General features: G+C 48.9%; 1 protein-coding gene across 6 annotated transcripts in view; it reads right to left on the reverse strand.

Moving 5' to 3' along the window:
- The window catches only part of CROCC2 (ciliary rootlet coiled-coil, rootletin family member 2), a 468,757-nt gene that overhangs the window by 300,640 nt on the left and 144,265 nt on the right, over positions 1–23,852 (reverse strand). For all 6 annotated transcript variants that reach the window (XM_063915774.1, XM_063915775.1, XM_063915776.1 and 3 more), the window contains exon 6: positions 19,282–19,388. In XM_063915774.1, the coding sequence (XP_063771844.1) occupies positions 19,282–19,388 (107 nt within the window). The remainder of the gene's footprint in view (positions 1–19,281; positions 19,389–23,852) is intronic.

The following is a 23,852-nucleotide window of genomic DNA, read 5'->3' on the forward strand; positions in this document are numbered from 1 at the left end:
GCTTTTTCTTCGCTCCGGCGATCGTAATGTGATTGACAGGAAATGGGTGTTACTGGGCGGAAACACGGCGTTTCAGGGGCGTGTGGCTGAAAACGCTACCGTTTCCGGAAAAAACGCAGGAGTGGCCGGGGAAACGGTGGGAGTGCCTGGGCGAACGCTGGGTGTGTTTGTGACGTCAACCAGGAACGACAAGCACTGAAATGATCGCACAGGCAGAGTAAGTCTGGAGCTACTCAGAAACTGCTAAGTAGTTAGTAATCGCAATATTGCGAATACATCGGTCGCAATTTTAAGAAGCTAAGATTCACTCCCAGTAGGCGGCGGCTTAGCGTGTGTAACTCTGCTAAATTCGCCTTGCGACCGATCAACTCGGAATGAGGGCCATTGTGAAAACATTTGTAAACCTTTGTTAGTATAACAATGGTAGGAACACAGAAGGTTATTCAGAGTTGTTAGAAAACCAAAACAGAAGAGTTATGGTAAACCAATGTTAACTCTCTTTTTGCGAAGTTCACAGGGTTCCACAGGGAAACATCGGGGGTGTAGAGTGGATCTTGATCCAGAGGCACCAGCAGGTAAAGCTTTAGCTGTCCCAAGATGCATAGGGGCCTCCTCCATAACCCCGCCTCCAGTCACTGAGAGCTCAGTTTTGATAAACAGTCCAATGCAGGAGCAGGCAAGAGAGAAGGCAGATGTTAGTCACATAAAAACACATTCTCACGACAGGAGAAGGTACCAGTGGCTAATGCCATACAAATCCAAAGAAGCTAGGTGTCTCAAGGTGGGTGCCCTGTGAAACCCTGTGTACTTCGCAGAATGAGAGTTAACAATGGTAAGTCTACCATAAATCTCCTTTTCTGCAGCAGGGTACAGAGGTTTCCACAGGGAAACATCAGGGATGTCCTAAAGCAGTTCCTCAAGGGAGGGGATGCGCCTTAGCGGATGTGAGAATCCAGCGCCCAAAGGAGGCATCCTGGGAGGCGCAGGTATCAAAAGCATAGAACCTAAGCAACGTATTCACTGAGGACCACGTAGCCGTATTGCACAATTGTTCTGCGGACGCACTACGACGGGCTACAAGAGGGTCCTAAAGGCCGAGTAGAATGGGCCTTAATCACAGCAGGAGCTGGGAGTCCAGCCTGCGCAAAAGTATATGCAACCACCATTCTTATCCATCTGGCCAAGGTTTGCTTGTTCGCAGGCCAGCCATGTTTGTGGAAACCAAACTGGACAAAGAGGGCATCTGACCGCCTAATAGAGACAGTCCTATCCACATAGTCACGGAGAACCCTTACCACATTCAAAGAATGTTCTTTGGTTGACATGTCCGAAGATATAAAGGCCGGAACCACAATCTCTTGGTTAAGGTGAAATGATGAAACGATCTTAGGCAAAAAACCAGGACGAGTTCGTAGAACCGCCCGGTCATGGTAAAAAATCAGAAGGGTGGACGACAGGACAAAGTGCCTAAGTCTGACACCCATCTTGCAGAGGCAATAGCCAGCAAGAACAGGACCTTGGCCGTAAGCCATTTAAGGTCCACCGATTTAAGAGCTTCAAATGTAGACTCTTGCAGGACTTTCAGCACAACAGACAGATCCCATAGAGAAACTGAGGGGGACATAGGGAGGCTGAATACGCAAAACCCCCTGAGTGAATGTATGCACATCAGGTATAAAGGCAATCTTGCGTTGAAACCATACAGACAAGGCAGATATGTGAACCTTGAGGGAGGCCAGACAAAGACCTAAGTCCAAGCCTGTTTGTAGAAAAGCCAGAATTTTGGGAGTCTTAAATCTACCAGTGTCATATTTCTTATCAGCACACCAGGTGTAGTAAGCATGCCAAACCCTGTAATAAATCCGGCCAGAGGCCGGTTTGTGTGCCTTCAGCATCGGTTAAATAACCGCCTCGGTAAATCCTTTGGCTCTCAGAAGTGATGTTTCAAGTGCAACGCCGTCAAAACCAGTCTGGCCAGGTCCGGGTACAGACAAGGGCCATGTATGAGGAGGTCTTGACGCTGAGGAAGTAAAAGGGGACGCTCTGATGACAGACCCTGCAGGTCTGAGAACCAATGCCATCTGGGCCACGCTGGAGCGACCAGAATCAGCATTCCTCTTTCTTGCTTGAACTTCCGCAATACCCTGGACAGGAGTGACACCGGAGGGGATATGTAAGGCAGCTGAAAGTTCCACGGAACTGCCAGCGCATCCACGAATGCTGCCCGAGGATCCCTGGTTCTTGATCCGTAGACCGGAACCTTGTGATTGTGTCGAGACGCCATGAGCTCTACGTCCAGTAGGCCCCACCTCTCCACCAAGAGCTGGTAGACTTTGGGATGAAGGCTCCACTCTCCGGAGTGAACGTCCTGTCGACTGAGGATATCCGCTTCCCAGTTCAGGACGCCCCGAAATGAACATTGCCGATATGGCTGGCAGATAGCGTTACGCCCAACATTGCCATGCGGCTTTGAGTGCCTCCCTGATGGTTTATGTATGCCACCGTGGTGGAGTTTTCTGACTGTACCTGAACAGGCTTGTTCCGTACCAGAGACAGGGCGAGAGTCAGTGCATTGAACACTGCCATCAGCTCCAGAATGTTTATTGGAAGGAGTGTTTCCTCCTTGGTCCAATGACCTTGAACGAGTGACGCTCCAACACCGCTCCCCAGCCTCGCAAACTGGCATCCGTTGTTAGAAGGGTATTCGGACAGATGTAGCCGACACCTTGGCCGCCAAAACTCACGCCTCAGAGGACGCCTCTTGAATGTAATAAGAAGCGGTGGTAATATGAGACAGGTATTGTCTGGCATTGTCAGAAATATCATCGGGCAGCTCATATAACGCCTGAACCCACGCCTCAATACATTTTGCGGCCCAAGAGGCAGCTATAGTGGGTCTATGAATAGCCCCTGTAAGGAAATATACAGATTTCAGGCATCCTTCGTGCTTATCTGTCGGCTCCCTCAGTGAGGTGACAGTGGTGACAGGCAGAGTGGATGAGACCACTAGGCGGGTGACATGAGAATCTTCCGGTGGTGGAATCTCCCATTTGTTACACAACTCTGCATGGTGAAGGTAGCGAGCCAAAACCCATTTGGTTATAGGAAATATCTTCCGAGGATTAGACCAGGTTTAGCGTCTGATGTCCACTAAATGATCAGAATGAGGTAAAACAGTTTTAACCACCTTCTGCTGTTTAAACTTATCAGTGATTTTAAGGATATGCTTAAGAGCAGCCAGTAGGGCAGGGACATCTATTTGCAAGGGAAATCCTCATCAGTAACACAAGATTCAGTGTCTGACAGGACTGCGTCAGGCTGGTCGTTGATTGTGAAACCGGAACTGGAGTCAGCGGATTGGAAGTCACTGAGTTACTAAGAATGAACCGGGCCGGCCAAATTAAATTTCTATTCAGAAATGGCAGACGGAGGGATGGATCAGACGTGACTGCGGTACTGGCAACTAGGGCAACACAAGAAGCTGGAGTCAGGTTACCGTGACCCAGACTTGCAGTTACCTCCTGTGGGTTTGGTAAGTGCAGCGGCTGAGGTGAAACTGGGATTAGGCTGTGGGAGGCTAAACCGTTTTGCAGATGGTGAGAACCATAGTTCGGGTCTGTAGACAAGCGCTCGTGAGTAACTGGCCCCCTGGGATAGCTGGAGGTGTAGCTGATACTAGATAGTCGAGGCTGCGGAGCACAGAGAACTAAAGCACCCAGCAGCTGGGTGTAAGAAGTTGCACTGGCCACCTCTACTAAAAATCTTACCTGCTATAAACCTGCAGGCAGCTGCTGATTGGCTCCTGCGGTCACCTGACTTTCCAATATGGCGACGCCCGGAGCCAGAGACTTCTGCAGCCAGACCTTTCTCCCTGGACTCCTGCCGGCAGTCAGCGCCCGCCACCAGCAGCCCGCACCACCGCCGGAGGGTCCCCACCAGAGCGTCCGGACTGGTAAGTACCCCAATCCATGACAGACCGTATGCTCCCCCTCCTCTTCAGATGAGACATCAGAGAAACTTTGTAGACTTTGACGAAGAAGCAGCCCCCTTAGAGGGACCAGGGGCACGGGAGCGACCTAAGGTAGATTTCTGTCTAATCAGAGACTGGTTTAGTTGCTGCAGTTGGTTAGACAAATTTTCCGCCCAAGGCTTGTGTACCATAAGGACAATTTGTGGTGGTAATGACACAGATGGCCCCATAGGGGGCGCAAAGCGCTCCACCAGAGTACCCAGCAGGGTAGTGAAAGCTGCTCATGGTGGCTCCTGACTATGTGCAGGAACTGCGGACTGACTGGGAGGTGCATGATAAGCAGTACAAAGACCATCATACAACATTTTCCCCTCTGATAAATCCTTGGAGCATGCTCTGCATGATGCAGGAGCTTTCACAGATTTATGGCCTTTCTGTTAGACATTATACTGTATATCCAACAAATGGGCTGACACAGTAAGATTATAAGGGATCCGGTCTGAAGATCGACACTGTCTAGGTCGACAATGTTTAGGTCGACCACTATAGGTCGACAGGGTTTCTAGGTCGACATGTGCTAGGTCGACAGGTCAAAAGGTCGACATGAGTTTCACATTTTTTACTTTTTTTGAACTTTTTCATACTTAACGATCCACGTGGACTACGATTGGAGCGGTAAACCTTGCCCAAAGCTTGCTAGCCATGTGAGGGGACACGGTGCACTAATTGGGGTTCCCGGTCACTCTACGAAGATAACGACACAAAAAAACAACAAGCAATTTCACACAAAACTAAGCAATTTTACACAGGGGCGAGCGACGCTTTTCAGTCGCTCTGCTGATCGGTGAGTGATTGACAGGAAGTGGGTGATTTTGGGCGGAAACTGACCGTTTTCCGGGAGTGTGCAAAAAAACGCAGGCTTGTCAGGCTAAAACGCAGGAGTGGCTGGCCGAACGCAGGGCGTATTTGTGACGTCAAACCAGGAACTAAACAGTCTGCAGTGATCGCAATCTAGGAGTAGGTCTGGAGCTACTCAGAAACTGCAGGAAAAGATTTTCGAGCAATTCTGCTAATCTTTCGTTCGCACTTCTGCTAAGCTAAGATACACTCCCAGAGGGCGGCGGCTTAGCGTTTGCACTGCTACTAAAAGCAGCTAGCGAGCGATCAACTCGGAATGAGGACCAATATTACTTAACCAAGTAACAAAACAGTACTTAACCAAGAACTAAGCAGTACTGAACTAAGTAACCACTGCAGGATCACAAAGCGCTGGGCGGGCGCCCAGCATCCTCTACGGACTACGAGAAAAGGATTTACCAGTAGGTAATTAAAATCCTATTTTCTCTTACGTCCTAGAGGATGCTGGGGTCCACATTAGTACCATGGGGATGTACCAAAGCTCACAGAACAGGAGAGAGAGTGCGGAGGCTCTTGCTGAACTGATTGATCAAACTTCAGGTCCTCAGCGGCCAAAGTATCGAACATGTAGAACTTTGCAAACGTGTTCAACCCAGACCAAGTAGCCGCTCGGCAAAGCTGTAAAGCCGAGACACCCCGGGCAGCCGCCCAGGAAGAACCCACCTTACGAGTAGAGTGGGCCTTAACAGACGTAGGACACGTCAATCCTGCCGTAGAGGATAGGATAGTGAACCTGATCCTGCTGGATAGTGAACCTGATCCAGCGAGAGATTGTCTGCTTAGAAGCAGGACACCCAAGTTTCTTGGGATCATACAGGACAAACAAAGTCCGATTTTTTGTGACAAGCAGTCCTCTTCACTTAGATTTTCAGAGCCCTTACAACATCCAAGGACTTTAAGGAAATTGAGGAGTCAGTAGCAACTGGCACCACAATAGGTTAGTTGATATGAAATGCCGACACAACCTTCGGAAGGAACTGCTGACGTGTCCTGAGCTCAGCTCTATCTACATGGAGGATCAAATAGGGGCTCTTACAAGACAAAGCCCCCAATTCCGACACATGTCTAGCAGAAGCTAAGGCCAACAAAGTGACAGCCTTCCATGTGAGAAACTTGACCTCAACCTCCGGTAGAGGCTCGAACCAATCCGATTGGAGGAACTGTAACACCACGTTAAGATCCCAGGGCGCCGTAAGCGACACAAAGGGAGGCTAGATGTGCAGAACCCCTTTCAGAAAAGTCTGAACCTCAGGGAGGGAAGTCAACTGTTTCTGGAAGAAAACGGATAGGGCAGAAATCTGGACCTTTATGGATCCCAACCTCAGGCCCATATCCACACCTGCTTGCAGGAAGAGGAGAAACCATCCCAGTTGATGCTCCACCATAGGAAACTTCTTGGACTCACACCAAGATACATATTTTTTCCAAATACGATGGTAATATTTAGACGTTAATCCTTTCCTAGCCTGTATCAGGGTAGGAATAACCTTGTTCGGAATACCCTTCCGAGCTAATATCTGGCGTTCAACCTCCATGCCATCAAACGTAGCCGTGGTAAGTCTTGATAAGCGAATGGCCCCTGCTGCAGCAGGTCCTCCCGAAGAGGAAGAGGCCTCGGCTCTTCTAGCAGTAGATCCAGAAGATCTGCGTACCAAGCCCTTTTTGGCCAGTCCGGAGCAATGAGGATTGCCTGAACTCTTGTTCTCCTTATGAGTTTTAGAACTCTTGAAATGAGTAGAAGTGGAGGAAACACGTACTCCAACTGGAACACCCACGGAGTCACTAGGGCGTCCACTGCCACGGCTTGTGGGTCCCTCGACCTGGAACAATACAGCCGAAGCTTCTTGTTGAGACGAGAGGCCATTATGTCTATTTGAGGTACACCCCGAAGATCTGTTACCGCCGCGAACACCTCCGGATGGAGTCCCCACTCTCCTGGATGGAGATCGTGTCTGCTGAGGAAGTCCGCTTCCCAGCTGTCTACTCCCGGAATGAAGATTGCTGACAGCGCCAACACGTGTATCACTGACCTGGTTTGGGAGTGTTGTGGACTCGGGGCTTCTTCCGATGACCGGGAAGAGGAACCGCCACTGGGTCGCAGTAGAGATGGCCGGATGTAGGTCTTCCTCATGCAGGACTAAGACGGCAGGCGGGAGGCCCAGAGGAATTCTTGAAGGTCTCCTGTAAGACAAGACTTGTAGAAATATTGAAGGCTGGGGTACTGAGATATTGGAGACACTGTGGTATTGGAGGCACTGAGGTGCTGGGAGTGCAGGGAGGCCCTTGGAGGCACGGAGGTGCTTGGAGGCACGGAGGTGCTTGGGGGCACGGAGGTGTTTGGAGACACCGAGGTGTTTGGAGGGATGAGGTGCTTGGAGGCACGAGGTGCTTGGAGACACGGAGGTAACTGGAGGCACGGAGGTGCTTGGAGGCACGGAGGTGCTTGGAGACACGGAGGTGCTTGGAGGCACGGAGGTGCTTGGAGGCACGGAGGTGTTTGGAGACACCGAGGTGTTTGGAGGGATGAGGTGCTTGGAGGCACGAGGTGCTTGGAGACACGGAGGTAACTGGAGGCACGGAGGTGCTTGGAGGCACAGAGGTGCTTGGAGGCACAGAGGTGCTTGGAGGCACGAGGTGCTTGGAGGCACGAGGTGTTTGTAGGCACGGAGATAATTGGAGGCACGGAGATAATTGGAGGTACGGAGGTAATTGGAGGCACGGAGGTAATTGGAGGCACAGAGATAATTGGAGGCACAGGATGCTTGGAGGCACAGGATGCTTGGAGGCACAGGATGCTTGGAGGCACAGGATGCTTGGAAGCACAGGATGCTTGGAGGCACAGGATGCTTGGAGGCACAGGATGCTTGGAAGCACAGGATGCTTGCAGGGACGAGGGAGCTCTGGAATCACAGCTTCCGCAGGAGAAACGAAGATACTCAGGCACCGGATCTCTGCCTGGTATCTGATTTTAAATTCCCCGCCCTAGCCTGATTGGCGGAGCAGGCAGGTGACGTCAGACCTGCTCCGCCTCCTTGCCCTCGCTTGTGATGGCGGCGTCCTTGCTTCCGGGAAGCCGCCGGAGAGCAGCGCCGACCCGCTGCTGAAGCCGGAGACCGTCAGGGGAAGAGAGGCGCCGGGCAGACCAGGCCACCCGCAGGGACAAGCGCGGTCGCCGCTGCCCGAGGTTCGTGACAGTACCCCCTCCTCCAGGAGTGGCCCCTGGACACTTCCCGGGCTTAGTCGGATGTCTGGAGTGGAAGATCCGAATCAGACGAGGAGCCGTTACTTCAGTAGCCCCAATCCAACTTCTCTCCTCAGGACCATAACCCTTCCAGTCCACCAAGTACTGTAATTTTTTATGAAGATAACGAGAGTCAAGAATAGCTTTGATTTCAAACTCCGCTCCAGCTTCTGCCACTACGGACGTTGGCCTAGGGAGTGCTGAGTGGAACCGATTCAGAATGAGGGGACGGAGTAGAGAAACATGAAAGGCGTTAGGTATTCGAAGATGGGCAGGCAAACCCAGTTTACAGACCACAGGATTTAAGACTTGTAGCACAGGGTGAGGACCGATGAACCTTGGAGCGAATTTCATGGTGGGCACCTTCAACCGGAGATTCCGTGTGGACAGCCATACCCTGTCCCCAACTTTATATTGAGGTGCGGCTTGCCGTTTCTTATCTGCGAAGAACTTGTACCGAACAGAAACCTGCTTAAGATTAGCATGAACCTTTCTCCAAATTTGTCCAAAGTGTCGTAGAGTGGACACTACAGCAGGAACCTCTATTATCGGAAGGCTTGGAAATTCCGGAACACGGGGATGGAACCCGTAGTTGACGAAAAATGGTGATTCCCCAGTGGAAGAATGAAACAAATGGTTATGGGCAAACTCCGCCCAAGGCAACAACTCCACCCAGTTGTCCTGTGAAGGAGAGAGATACAAACGAAGAAAAGTCTCTAGATCTTGATTGACTCGTTCCGTTTGCCCATTAGTTTGGGGATGATAAGCAGACGAAAACTTAAGTTTAATGTGTAGAGTTGAACAAAGGGCTTTCCAAAACCTGGCGGTGAACTGTACTCCACGGTCAGAAACAATCTCTTGTGGCAACCCATGCAAACGAAAATGTTCTCGGATAAACAATAGAGCCAGTTTCGGTGCTGTCGGGAGACCAGTCAAGGGCACAAAGTGTGCCATCTTCGAAAAACGGTCAACGATAACCCAAACGGTGTTGCAACCCTTGGAACAGGGCAAGTCAGTGATGAAGTCCATGGAAATGTGAGTCCAGGGTCTCACAGGGATAGGCAGAGGACGAAGTAACCCTGCAGGAGGCAGACGAGGAGATTTATGTTGTGTACATTGGGGACACGAATTAACGCAATCTTGTACATCCTTCCTCATGGTGTTCCACCAGTAAGACCTTTGCAGAAACTTGTACATCTTCTGAGCGCCGGGATGACCGGAAAACTTGGAGTTATGGGCCCACAGTAGTATTCCTGGGCGGAATCTAGCTGGCACGGACATTCTTCCAGGAGGAGGAGCTGGAGTAGTTAAAGCAGCAGAGACAGAAACTGGATTCAGAATTAAACCCCGCTCCGGAGATTCATCCTCGTCTGTGGGAACTTGTGAACGAGAAAGCGCATCTGCTTTAATATTGAGAGTCCCGGCCCGGTACTTGATAATGAACGAGAATCGGGAAAAGAAAAGTGCCCATCTCGCCTGGCGAGGATTCAAGCATTGTGCGGATTTGATGTACAGCAAATTCTTGTGATCCGTGTAGATGGTAAACACATGTTTAGCCCCTTCTAGAAGATATCTCCATTCTTCCAAGGCAGATTTGATTGCCAAGAGTTCCTGGTCTCCAATAGTGTAATTTCGTTCGGCTGGAGAGAATTTACGAGAATGGAAGCCACACGGATGTAATTTTTTATCAGAGGAATACTGGGAGAGAACAGCCCCAACCCCGACTGAAGATGCATCAACTTCTAAGAAGAAGGGTTCCTCGAAATTTGGTTGTTGGAGAACTGGAGCCGTCATGAAAGCTAACTTTAAGCGAGAAAAAGCTACAATGGCTTCCGGAGGCCACAAACTAGGATTAGAACCCTTCCTCGTCAGGGCAGTAATGGGCGCAACAATGGTGGAGAAACCCTTAATGAATTTCCTGTAGTAGTTCGCAAAGCCCAGGAACCTTTGTATTGCTTTCAGGGAAAGAGGCTGAGTCCAGTCACGAATGGCCGACAACTTTTCCGGATCCATGCGAAGCTCCGTCCCCGAGATGACATAACCGAGGAACGGAATAGATGTTACTTCAAAGGTACATTTGGAAAGCTTGACGTAGAGATGATTCTCTCGTAAACGGTGTAGCACCTCTTTGACTTGAGTCCTGTGTTCGACAAGATTCTTGGAAAAAATCAGTATGTCGTCCAGATATACCACAACGCTCTGATACAGCATATCACGAAAGATTTCGTTGACGAACCCCTGGAAAACCGCGGGAGCATTACTAAGACCAAACGGCATCACCAAGTATTCGTAATGCCCATCTCGGGTATTAAAGGCAGTCTTCCATTCATCCCCCTCTCGGATGCGTATAAGATTGTAAGCTCCTCTCAAGTCGAGTTTTGAAAAAATGCGGGCACCACGAACCCTATCAAATAACTCTGTGATTAGTGGCAAGGGGTATTTATTCTTAATAGTAATGTCGTTTAGGCCGCGGTAGTCGATGCATGGTCTCAACCCCCCGTCCTTTTTCTTCACGAAAAAGAAGCCTGCACCGGCAGGGGAGGAAGAGGGGCGAATGAATCCCTTGAGCATATTGGACTTAATATACTCCGACATGGCTTGAGTCTCGGGAAGAGACAGAGGATATGTGCGACCACGAGGTGGCGTCTTCCCTGGGACAAGGTCAATAGGGCAGTCCCAAGGCCTGTGAGGTGGTAACAGGTCAGCAGCTTGTTCCGAAAATACGTCCTTGTACCCTTGATATGCCTCCGGAATGTGCTCTTCATCCGTTTTGGAGGTAACACGGAGCGGACAAACAGGAGTAAGACAATTAGTGTGACAAAAGGGACTCCAGGACAGAATTTGTGACGACTTCCAGTCGATGTGGGGATTATGACTTTTCAGCCAAGGCATTCCAAGAACCAGATCATGAGGCATTTCTGGGATTACCAAGAGTTCCAAATCTTCCTGATGTAGAGCCCCGACCTGCAGCTTAACTGGCCCCGTGCGCCACATTATAAGACCTTTGGAAATTCTAGTCCCGTTGATAGCCGTCAGTGAAATTGGCCGCTCGATAGGCCGTAACTTTAAACCCAAACTTTGGGCACAGAAAGAAGAAACGAAGTTCCCTGCAGCTCCGGAATCCAATAGGGCTTCACAAGACCTGGAGACTGAATTGGAGACTAGAGTTACTGGAAGCAAGCAGTCCGAAGTTGGAGAAGCTTTTGTCGTAACTCCCAGCTTGACTCCTCCGGAACAAGCTAGGCCTGCCCGTTTCCCGGACGGGCTTTACAAGATTTAAGAAAATGATCTGCGGCTCCACAGTAAAGGCAGAGTTTACCCTCACGACGACGCTGTCGTTCTTCCAGAGACAGTCGGGAGCGGTTAATTTGCATGGGCTCATCTGAGCTGGGTGAGGCCACCGGCCTAGGAGTAGGATTCCGGAACCTGGAACGATCCGAACGGCTACGTTCTCTTCCACGCTCCTGCATCCGAAGATCCACCTTGACGCAAAGGGAAATCAAATCTTCTAATGGATCCGGCAGATCTCTAGTAACCAGCTCATCTTTCAGCCGGTCGGAAAGACCGTTCCAGAAGGCAGCTCTCAGGGCGTCATTATTCCAGCGTAGTTCGGAAGCAATGGTCTGGAAATGAACCACGTACTGGCCCACGGAACGGGCGCCCTGCCGAACACGGAGCAAATCGGAAGAAGCAGTGGTCATTCTGCCGGGCTCGTCGAAAATCCTTCGAAAGGACGAGATGAAGTTGGTGTAGTTGGAAACCATGGGATCAGATCGTTCCCATAATGGAGACACCCAATCCAAAGCAGAACCTTCCAACAGAGAAATAATATATGCTACCTTGGACCGGTCTGTAGGAAAGTTGTGTGCAAGTAGCTCGAAATGTACCTCGCATTGGTTCAAGAAACCACGACAATTTTTGGGATTCCCATTATAGCGGGACGGAGTAGGCAACTGAAGGCGTGGAGTGACACCGGCCGATGGTTGAACATTGCTGGCAACGGCAACTGGTGCGACTACTGGAACAGGTGCCGGAATTACTGAGGCCAGAGACGCCAGAATCTGATCCAGACGCCCGGACAACTGCTGGAGGTACTGCATCACCTGGCCTTGCGCTGCTTCCTGACTTTGCACTCGAGAAGCCAGGTTCTGAATGGCACTCGAGTCCGTGTTCCGATTCCCCGAGTCCATGGGGCCTGAGTATACTATCACTGACCTGGTTTGGGAGTGTTGTGGACTCGGGGCTTCTTCCGATGACCGGGAAGAGGAACCGCCACTGGGTCGCAGTAGAGATGGCCGGATGTAGGTCTTCCTCATGCAGGACTAAGACGGCAGGCGGGAGGCCCAGAGGAATTCTTGAAGGTCTCCTGTAAGACAAGACTTGTAGAAATACTGAAGGCTGGGGTACTGAGATATTGGAGACACTGTGGTATTGGAGGCACTGAGGTGCTGGGAGTGCAGGGAGGCCCTTGGAGGCACGGAGGTGCTTGGGGGCACGGAGGTGTTTGGAGACACCGAGGTGTTTGGAGGGATGAGGTGCTTGGAGGCACGAGGTGCTTGGAGACACGGAGGTAACTGGAGGCACGGAGGTGCTTGGAGGCACGGAGGTGCTTGGAGACACGGAGGTGCTTGGAGGCACGGAGGTGTTTGGAGACACCGAGGTGTTTGGAGGGATGAGGTGCTTGGAGGCACGAGGTGCTTGGAGACACGGAGGTAACTGGAGGCACGGAGGTGCTTGGAGGCACGGAGGTGCTTGGAGGCACAGAGGTGCTTGGAGGCACAGAGGTGCTTGGAGGCACGAGGTGCTTGGAGGCACGAGGTGTTTGTAGGCACGGAGATAATTGGAGGCACGGAGATAATTGGAGGTACGGAGGTAATTGGAGGCACGGAGGTAATTGGAGGCACAGAGATAATTGGAGGCACAGGATGCTTGGAGGCACAGGATGCTTGGAGGCACAGGATGCTTGGAGGCACAGGATGCTTGGAGGCACAGGATGCTTGGAAGCACAGGATGCTTGGAGGCACAGGATGCTTGGAGGCACAGGATGCTTGGAAGCACAGGATGCTTGCAGGGACGAGGGAGCTCTGGAATCACAGCTTCCGCAGGAGAAACGAAGATACTCAGGCACCGGATCTCTGCCTGGTATCTGATTTTAAATTCCCCGCCCTAGCCTGATTGGCGGAGCAGGCAGGTGACGTCAGACCTGCTCCGCCTCCTTGCCCTCGCTTGTGATGGCGGCGTCCTTGCTTCCGGGAAGCCGCCGGAGAGCAGCGCCGACCCGCTGCTGAAGCCGGAGACCGTCAGGGGAAGAGAGGCGCCGGGCAGACCAGGCCACCCGCAGGGACAAGCGCGGTCGCCGCTGCCCGAGGTTCGTGACAACGTGTTTTTCTGCCCAGAGGATGATTCTTGTTACCTCTGATATAGCAGCTCTGCTCTTCATTCCACCCTGTCGGTTTATGTAAGCCACCGTCGTTACATTGTCCGACTGCACTTGAATGGCTCGATCTCGCAGAAGATGGGCCGCTTGGAAAAAATGTTGCAGACGGATCTTATTTCCAGAATGTGTATTGGAAGGCTGGATTCCAGGCTTGACCACCGTCCTTGGAAGGTTTCCCCCTGAGTGACTGCGCCCCAGCCCCGGAGACTTGCATCCGTGGTTAGAAGGACCCAGTACTGAATCCCAAACCTGCAGCCCTCCAGAGGGTGAGGTAGTTGCAGCCACCAGAGGAGTGAAATCCTGGCTTTCGGCGACAGACGTATTCTCTGGTGCATGTGTAGATGACATCCCGACCACTTGTCCAGGAGATCCAGTTGGAAGGGTCGAGCATGAAACCTTCTGTACTCATAACAGGCAACCATCTTCCCCAGAAGGCGAATGCACTGATGAACCGAAACCCGGGCTGGCTTCAGTACATCCCGGACCATTGTTTGTATCACCAACGCTTTCTCCTCCGGGAGAAACACCCTCTGCACTTCCGTGTCGAGGATCATTCCCAGAAAAGACAACCTCCTGGTCGCCTCCAAATGTGATTTTGGAAGATTCAGGATCCAACCGTGTTCCCTGAGCAGATGAGTCGTGAGAACAATGGACTGCAACAACTGCTCCCTGGACGATGCCTTTATCAGCAGATCGTCCAGATATGGGATTATGTTCACCCCCTGTCTGCGGAGGAGAACTATCATCTCTGCCATCACCTTGGTGAACACCCTCTGTGCTGTGGAGAGGACGAATGGCAGTGCCTGGAATTGATAGTGATTGTCTAACAGTGCAAATCTGAGAAAAGCTTGGTGAGGCGGCCAAATCGGAATGTGGAGGTACGCATCCTTGATATCCAGGGATACCAGAAACTCTCCCTCCTCCAGACCTGAAATCAATGCTCTGAGAGACTCGATTTTGAATTTGATTGATTTCAAGTTCAAAATTGGTCTGACCGAACCATCTGGTTTCGGTACCACGAAAAAGGTTTGAATAATAACACTTGTATTGTATATGAGGTGGAACTGGGACAATGACCTGTGACTTTTCCAATTTTAGGATGGCTTCCTGTAGGATAGCCCTGTCTGTCAGTAAAGCTGGCAAGCTTGATTTGAAGAATCGGTGAGGCGGGAGTTCTTAAAACTCCTACTGTATCTGTACCTCCGGGACACAATATCCTGTACCCAGGGATCCAGGCCGGACGACACCCAGACGTGTCTGAAACGTCTGAGTCTCACCATGAACCCCGCAGAATCCTGTTTTTTACGTAAAAACAATTCAATGTCACTTCTATCCATTGTATCCAAATCCTCTAGTAATGTGCCTGACCACTTTACTATGGCTTTAGAAATCCATGCACAGGCAATAGTGGGCCTTAAAGCCACTCCTGAAGCAGTGTAAATGGATTTGAGCGTAGTGTCAATCTTACGATCAGCCGGTACTTTTAACGCGGTAGATCCAGGGACAGGTAAAACCACCTTTTTAGACAATCTGGAGACAGATGCATCCACAATGGGTGGGTTTTCCCATTTTTTCCTATCTTCCTCAGGGAAGGGAAAAGCAACCAGAACCCTTTTCGGGATCTGGAATTTTTTCTCCGGGTTTTCCCATGATTTTTCAAATATAGCGTTTAATTCTTAAAACGCAGGGAAGGTTAGCGAGGCTTTCTTATTGACAGTGAAGTAAGCCTCCTCAACCTGCTCAGGTGTGATGTCATTAATGTTTAACACATCTCTAATGGCCTCAATCATGAGCTGCACCCCCTTAGCACATTTCCGTCACCGACTGCAGTAGCAGAATCGGTATCCGTGTCATCTTGCATAATTTGGGCAAGTGCACGTTTCTGTGGGAACATGCTAGGGGATTTTGCAGGAATAGGGACAGAGCCTGACCAAACTGCCATGGACTTCTTCAACACCTGAGTTTCAGTCTCAGTATTAGCTACCCTAGTAGAGACCTGAGAGATCATTCCTTTGATAGAAGTTAACCACTCAGGTTCAACCATAGGGATCTGAGACAAAGCATTACAATCCTGTGTACATGGAATGGATCCCTCCTGAGAGCAGCATATAACACAGAGTGCCTAGACATGGCTATGTGAGATATTAAACACACACACACATACACACACGGAAATGTCAGACACAGTTTCCCCCCAAGCATGCCACAGAGAGACACAGAGATTGGAGCCAACCCACACACAGCGCTTTTTGAGGTAGAACTTATGAAACTATCAGCGCTGGCTGTGTACCTTAATAGACTACACAGACTTTACACAGCCCTCCCCCCCCCCCCCCCGCCCTTCTACAACCCCCTGGTACCGCACAGGATAGCTGGAGTTGCTTGGAGGGACAGCTCTCCGTGTCAGCGTCTGTTGTACAGGAACTGCAGGAAGGAAAATGGTGCTGAACGCTGCTGGGTCCGCTCTGAGGAGAAGCTCGGCCGCCGAACATGGTGCTGTTTCCCGCTCTTCATTATATTATACTGGCCTGAGGATTTCTGCTGGCACCGAAGTCTTCTGGCTCTGTAAGGGGGTGGCGGCATGCTGCAGGAGTGAGCGGTCGCCTGGAGCGGCTAACGATCAGCACCCTCAGGAGTTCAGTGTCCTGTCAGCAAAGATAGTGGCTCAGACCCCGCAGGGTGGACACTACTCCCCCCCTTAGTCCCACGAAGCAGGGAGGCTGTTGTCAGTAGCCTCCCTGTAAAATAATAAACTCTAAAGAAAACTTTTACTAGAGAAACTCTGGAGAGCTCCCCTAGCTGTGACCGGCTCCTCCGGGCGCATTTTCTAACTGAGTCTGGTAGGAGGGGCATAGAGGGAGGAGCCAGCCCACACTCTCAAACTCTTAAAGTGCCAGTGGCTCCTAGTGGACCCGTCTATACCCCATGGTACTAATGTGGACCCCAGCATCCTCTAGGACGTAAGAGAAAGTATTTATTGTTTAAAAGCTTTCAGGGCTGCACAGCGCAGTCCCCCTGTTCAGTGACCTGCTGCTGTACGCACCAACTCAAAACCGAGCTCTCAGTGCCTTGAGGCGGGGTTATGGAGAAGGACCCTATGCATCCTGGGACAGCTAAAGCTTTACCTGTTGGTGCCTCTGGATCAAGATCCACTCTACATCCCTTATGTTTCCCTGTTGAAACCTGTGTACCCTGCTTTTTTTACACTGCATTTTAGATTACAGTTGAACACATCCCACCCACATCTAAATCTCTCTATTTTATTTATTTATTTCCAGATATTTATATAGCGCACACATATTCCGCAGCTCTTTACAGAGAGAATTATGGTCCATTCACATCAGTCCCTGCCCTAGTGGAGCTTACAATCTATGGGGGTAATTCCAAGTTGATCGCAGCAGGAAATTTTTTAGCAGTTGGGCAAAACCATGTGCACTGCAGGGGAGGCAGATTTAACATGTGCAGAGAGAGTTAGATTTGGGTGGGGTGTGTTCAATCTGCAATCTAATTTGCAGTGTAAAAATAAAGCAGCCAGTATTTACCCTGCACAGAAACAAAATAACCCACCCAAATCTAACTCTTTCTGCACATGTTATATCTGCCTCCCCTGCAGTGCACATGGTTTTGCCCAACTGCTAACAAAAATCCTGCTGCGATCAACTTGGAATTACCCCCTATGTTCCCTACCATATGTACACGCACACACATTCACGCTAGGGTTAATTTTTTTTGGTGCCAATTGACCTACCAGTATATTTTTGGTTTGTGGGAGGAAATCGGAGCACCTGGAGGAAATCCAGGCAAGTACAGGGAGAATATACAAACGCCAGACAGTTAGGGCCATGGTGAGCACCCATGACCTCAGTACTGTGAAGCAGTAATGCTAACCATTACGCCCATCCGTACTGCCCTACACATGTTACATCTGCCCCACCTGCAGTGCAATTTGGTTTTGCCCAATTGCTAACTTCTTTGGTTTGCTAACAATTATGAATAACCCCCACAAATCGTCAGGAAGACATTATATGAAAGCATTTTCCATAGCAGTAATGTACTGCCTTACAGCTATAACTTTTCTACATAACCTAACCACTCATCTGAATAAACACATATGTGTGTATATAATAAACTGAGATCTTTAAAACATTTTGTGGTATGCAAATGACATATTTTCCTATACACATTTCATCACATAGCAATTAATTTAGGTAGGATGGGTCATGTGTCAGGCCCCAGAGCCTGTCCTAACCTGATCCTTCTATGTGCAATGTCCACAGTGTGAACTGTGCAAAGCTTAAAGGGGCACATTGCCATCTTCCACTTTTAATTGCTGCCAAATGTACATTATACAGTTTCTGAGGCTAATTAAAAACAGGTAAATACATCTTTTGCTGTGATTTATTAAAACCTGTGTAACTTTGGCAAAGCCAGCAGCTATGAGCAGGGCCGTTTGTAGATCCAGGCAAGCCGTGCAATCACACGGGGCACCTGCACCTAATATCTGCACAGTATTCCATGCGGTCTGGCCATCTGCATGAAGTACTGTTGAAAATGTCCCTGCCAAAATGGCTACCGTTGAACTTTTACTGTCGACCTATTGATCCTATTGAGCTTTTGACCCTGTTGAACTTTTGCATGTCGACAATATGGGGTCAACCTATTGACTGTCTATTGAAAATCTGTAGACTATACAACACCCGATGTGAACTGGGGACACTGTGGCATGATGTAAGTTAGGAACACAGAGTAGCATTATGTGAACTGTGGCATAATGTGGCATATTGTGAACTAGGGGCACTATATGAACTAAGAGTCTACTACTGGGTCATAAAATTAACTAGGGAACTAGTATGGGGCTTAAAATGAACAACCACTGCCAACAATGTTATAGTTATACCCCTGGTCATGTGTATTCAATTTGCTTATAATATTTTTTTTCATTGCATTGAGCTGCCCATTGATCACAAAGGGGGATATTCAATTAGTGCCAAGTTTGTCGGAAAATAGTCACTAATTCGACCATTTTGTATTCAATAGCGGTGGTTTTCGACAGTTTTTTGCTCCATTTCGCCATGCCTTTTCAACTTTTTTTGTTGTTGAATTGGCATAGGTGAACACGTACCAAAAAACTGTCGAAAACACCCACAAATTCATCAAAACACGTGGATCGGCACCGATCCACATGGTTTTTCGCCCGGGCAGATTTTTCGACAAGTCAAAAAATTGGAATGGGCTTTGAATAGGTTGAATGTGAATTCGACCTACAAACCTACAAACGGGCGGAAACTGCAGTTTTTTTGACTAGTCGAAAAAACGGCACTAATTGAATACACGCCAAAGTACCAAAGGTCCCAACCAAGTTACAACTATATTAAATTATTCCCTAACACTGAGCATGTATCATTTATTTGCTTGTAAATGAAATGGATGATGTTGAAGCCCTGGAACCTTTGACTGCCCAGCTGTTGCTAAATCCCCATAATAATCAGGTTTATGGAATATAAAAGCATTTATTACTGTGACGTTGTCAGCGACGTTAACCTTATTGATGTATGAGTCATGTAGAGGCTTATTTCTAAATGAACATTAATTTCAGCAATTATTCCGGGAATTTTATAGTCACTATATTTTGGACGACTGGTATAAAGGGTGACGCTGTAAAAGTGTAAGATGCTGTGTTCAGCAATTGTTAATGAGTGATGTCCTCGGTCATACCTCAGCTGTTCCTCCTCCAGTCTGCTCAGGGTACTCTTTAGCTCTGTGCTGTGATCCTGATCCATCCTGTGCAAAGTGGACTCTGTCGAATCCAACCGTGTCTGTAACTAATAAACAAGATATCCATTCACCTACTGTAGGTGACAGTGTCCAGTGGGTGAACGGGGATAGGGTGGCCACCACAGAAATACATTTGTTTATGTAAGCTGGATTTGTTTTCTACTTTTAATGTTCTACTTTTTCCCGAGTAAAAATAACACAGGAGTGGGTGCTGGTTGCAAAATTCTGAGCATGCAGAGAGGACAACTAATAATGTCATTATATTTTCACTTACCAAGAGTAGCATCAGTTGCAAACAACAGTCTCTAATTTATAGTAAATTGTTAGCTTTTTATAGTAAATTGTTGGCTTTTTATAGTAAATTGTTGGCTTTTTGGGGCATATACTGTTTTCATGTTGCTTCTGCATATAGGGGGTAATTCCAAGTTGATCGCAGCAGGACATTTTTTAGCAGTTGGGCAAAACCATGTGCACTGCAGGGGAGGCAGATGTAACATGTGCAGAGAGAGTTAGATTTGTGTGGGTTATTTTGTTTCTGTTCAGGGTAAATACTGTCTGCTTTATTTTTACACTGCAAATTAGATTGCAGATTGAACACACCCCACCCAAATCTAACTCTCTCTGCAAATGTTATATCTGCCTCCAACTGCAGTGCACATGGTTTTGCCCAGTTGCTAAAAAATGCCCTGCTGCGATCAACTTGGAATTACCCCCATAACTGTAATTGTGTTCATCCTGGACTATCTGCACTTGTCAGCTGAGCTGCTGAATCTCTCTGTCTGGTGCTTAAGAGCAAACCAACGTTACTGACTGGCCAATTAAAGAGGAGCTTCATCCTGGGGCCTCCAATCAGTGCTCTGATCTAGCATTCTATGGATTGTTCTTATGCTGCCTTCTGACACTAGGGCTCATTTAATAACACTAGATTTACACACAACCTATGCAATAAAAACAGTAGCAACCAGTCAGATACTTGCTATAAATAAGAATTTACTTACCGATAATTCTATTTCTCGTAGTCCGTAGTGGATGCTGGGGACTCCGTCAGGACCATGGGGAATAGCGGGCTCCGCAGGAGACAGGGCACATCTAAAAAGCTTTTTAGGTCACATGGTGTGTACTGGCTCCTCCCCCTATGACCCTCCTCCAAGCCTCAGTTAGGTACTGTGCCCGGACGAGCGTACACAATAAGGAAGGATCTTGAATCCCGGGTAAGACTCATACCAGCCACACCAATCACACCGTACAACTTGTGATCTGAACCCAGTTAACAGTATGATAACAAAACGAAGTAGCCTCTGAAAAAATGGCTCACAACAATAGTAATAACCCGATTTTTGTAACAATAACTATGTACAAGCATTGCAGACAATCCGCACTTGGGATGGGCGCCCAGCATCCACTACGGACTACGAGAAATAGAATTATCGGTAAGTAAATTCTTATTTTCTCTAACGTCCTAGTGGATGCTGGGGACTCCGTCAGGACCATGGGGATTATACCAAAGCTCCCAAACGGGCGGGAGAGTGCGGATGACTCTGCAGCACCGAATGAGAGAACTCCAGGTCCTCTTTAGCCAGAGTATCAAATTTGTAAAATTTTACAAACGTGTTCTCCCCTGACCACGTAGCTGCTTGGCAAAGTTATAATGCCGAGACTCCTCGGGCAGCCGCCCAGGATGAGGCCACCTTCCTTGTGGAATGGGCATCTACATATTTCGGCTGTGGCAGGCCTGCCACAGAATGTGCAAGCTGAATTGTACTACAAATCTAGCGTGCAATAGACTGCTTAGAAGCAGGAGCACCCAGCTTGTTGGGTGCATACAATATAAACAGCAAGTCAGACTTTCTGACTCCAGCCGTCCTAACTATATATATATATATATATATATATATATATTTTTAGGGCCCTGACAACGTCTAGTAACTTGGAGTCCTCCAAGTCCCCAGTAGCCGCAGGCACCACAATAGGTTGTTTCAGGTGACAACGCTGACACCCCTTTAGGAAGAAACTGGAGACGAGTCCCAGTTCTGCCCTGTTCAAATGGAAAATTCTAATATGGGCTTTTGTAAAACAAAACCGCCCATTTTTTTTGACAATCGCCTGGCCGAGGCCAGGACTAACAACATGGTCACTTTCCATGTGAGATATTGGTCAACAGCATGGTCACTTTCCATGTGAGATATTTCAAATCCACAGATTTGAGCGGTTCAAACCAATATGATTTTAAGGAATCCCAACACTATGTTGAGATCTCACGGTGCCCCTAGAGGCACAAAAGAACTGTATATGGAATACACCCTTTACAATCTGGACTTCAGGAACTGAAGTCAATTTTTTCTGGAAGAAAATCTACAGGGCCGAAATTTAAATCTTAATGAACCCCAATTTGAGACTCAAAACACTCCTGTTTTCAGGAAGTGCAGAATCGACCTAGTTGAATTTCCTTCGTGGAGCCTTCCTGGCCTTACCCACGCAACATATTTTCACCACATGTGGTGATGACGTTGTGCGGTCACCTCCTTCCTGGCTTTGACCAAGGTAGGTATGACCTCTTATGGAATGCCTTTTTCCCTTCAGAATCCGGTATTCAACCGCCATGCCGTCAAACGCAGCCGCGGTAATTCTTGGAAAAGACATGGTACTTGCTGAAGCAAGTCCCTTCTTAGCTCCCCAGGCCCTTAGTCCTCTGTGAGCATCTCTTGAAGCTCCGGGTACCAAGTCCCTCTTGGCCCATCCGGAGCCACTAGTATAGTTCATACTCCTCTATGTCTTATAATTCTCAATACCTTGGTTATGAGAAACAGAGGAGGGAACCCATACACTGACTGGTACACCCACGGTGTTACCAGAACATCCACAGCTATCGCCTGAAGGTCTCATGACCTGGCGGAATACCTGTCCCGTTTTTCGGGCGGGACGCTATCATGTCCACCTTTGGTCTTTGCCAACGGTCCACAATCATGCTGAAAAACTTCCCAATGAAGTTTCCACTCTCCCGGGTGGAGGTCATGCCTGCTGAGGAAGTCTGCTTCCCAGTCGTCCACTCCCGGAAAGAACACTGCTGACAGTGCTATCACATGATTTTCCGCCTAGCGAAAAATCCTTGCAGTTTTGTCACTGCCCTCCTGCTTCTTGTGCCGCCCTTTCTGTTTACGTGGGCGACTGCCGTGATGTTATCCCACTGGATCAATACCGGCTGACCTTGAAGCAGAGGTCTTGCTAAGTTTAGAGCCTTATAAATTTGCTCTAAGCTTATTTATGCAGAGAGAATTCTCCAGACTTAATCACACTTCCCTGGAAATTTTTTCCCTGTGTGACTGTTCTCCAGCCTCTCAGGCTGGCCTCCGTGGTCACCGGCATCCAATCCTGAATGCCAAATCTGCGGCCCTCTAGAAGATGAGCACTCTGTAATCACCACAGGAGAGACACCCTTGTCCTTGGATATAGGGTTATCCGCGGATGCATCTGAGGATGCGATCCGGACCATTTGTCCAGCAGATCCCACCGAAGAGTTCTTGCGGGAAATCTGCCGAATGGAATTGCTTCGTAATAAGCCACCATTTTTACCAGGACTCTTGTGCAATGATGCACTGACACTTTTCCTGGTTTTAGGAGGATCCCGATTAGCTCGGAGAACTCCCTGGCTTTCTCCACTGGGAGAAACACGTTTTTCTGGACTGTGTCCAGAATCATCCCTATGAACAGTAGACGTGTCATCGGAAAAAGCTGCGATTTTGGAATATTTAGAATCCACTCGTGCTGACGTAGAACTACTTAAGATAGTGCTACTCCGACCTCCAACTGTTCTCTGGACCTTGCCCTTATCAGGAAAGCGTCCATGTTTCCTTTTAAGAAAAATTATCATTCCGGCCATTACCTTGGTAAAGACCCGGGGCGCCGTGGACAACCCAAACGGCAGCGTCTGAACTGATAGTGACAGTTCTGTACCAGGAACCTGAAGTACCCTTGGTGAGAAGGGCAAATTTGGACCTGTAGGTAAGCGTCCCTGATATCCAGTGACACCATATCGTCCCCTTCTTCCTGGTTCGCTATCACTGCTCTGAGTGACTCCATCTTGATTTGAACGCTTGTATGTAAGTGTTCAAATATTTCAGATCTCACCGAGCCGGTTGGCTTCAGTACCACAATATAGTGTGGGATACTACCCCCTTCCATGTTGTAAGAGGGGTACTTTGATTATCACCTGCTGGGAATACAGCCTGTGAATTGTGTGAGGGGGAGATGTCTCGAATTTCCAATGTACACCTGGGATACTACATGTAGGATCCCGGAGTTCCCTTGCGAGTGAGCCCCCTGCGTACTGAAACTCTTGAGATGACCCCCTACCGCACCTGAGTCCGCTTGTACGGCCCCAGCGTTATGCTGCGGACTTGGCAGAAGCTGTGAGGGGCTTCTGTTCCTGGGAATGGGCTGCTTGCTGCAGTCTTCTTCCCTTTCCTCTACCCCTGGGCAGATATGACTGGCCTTTGCCCGCCTGCCCCTATGGG

Source organism: Pseudophryne corroboree, chromosome 4, assembly GCF_028390025.1.
Source record: "Pseudophryne corroboree isolate aPseCor3 chromosome 4, aPseCor3.hap2, whole genome shotgun sequence".
Lineage (NCBI taxonomy): Eukaryota > Metazoa > Chordata > Amphibia > Anura > Myobatrachidae > Pseudophryne > Pseudophryne corroboree.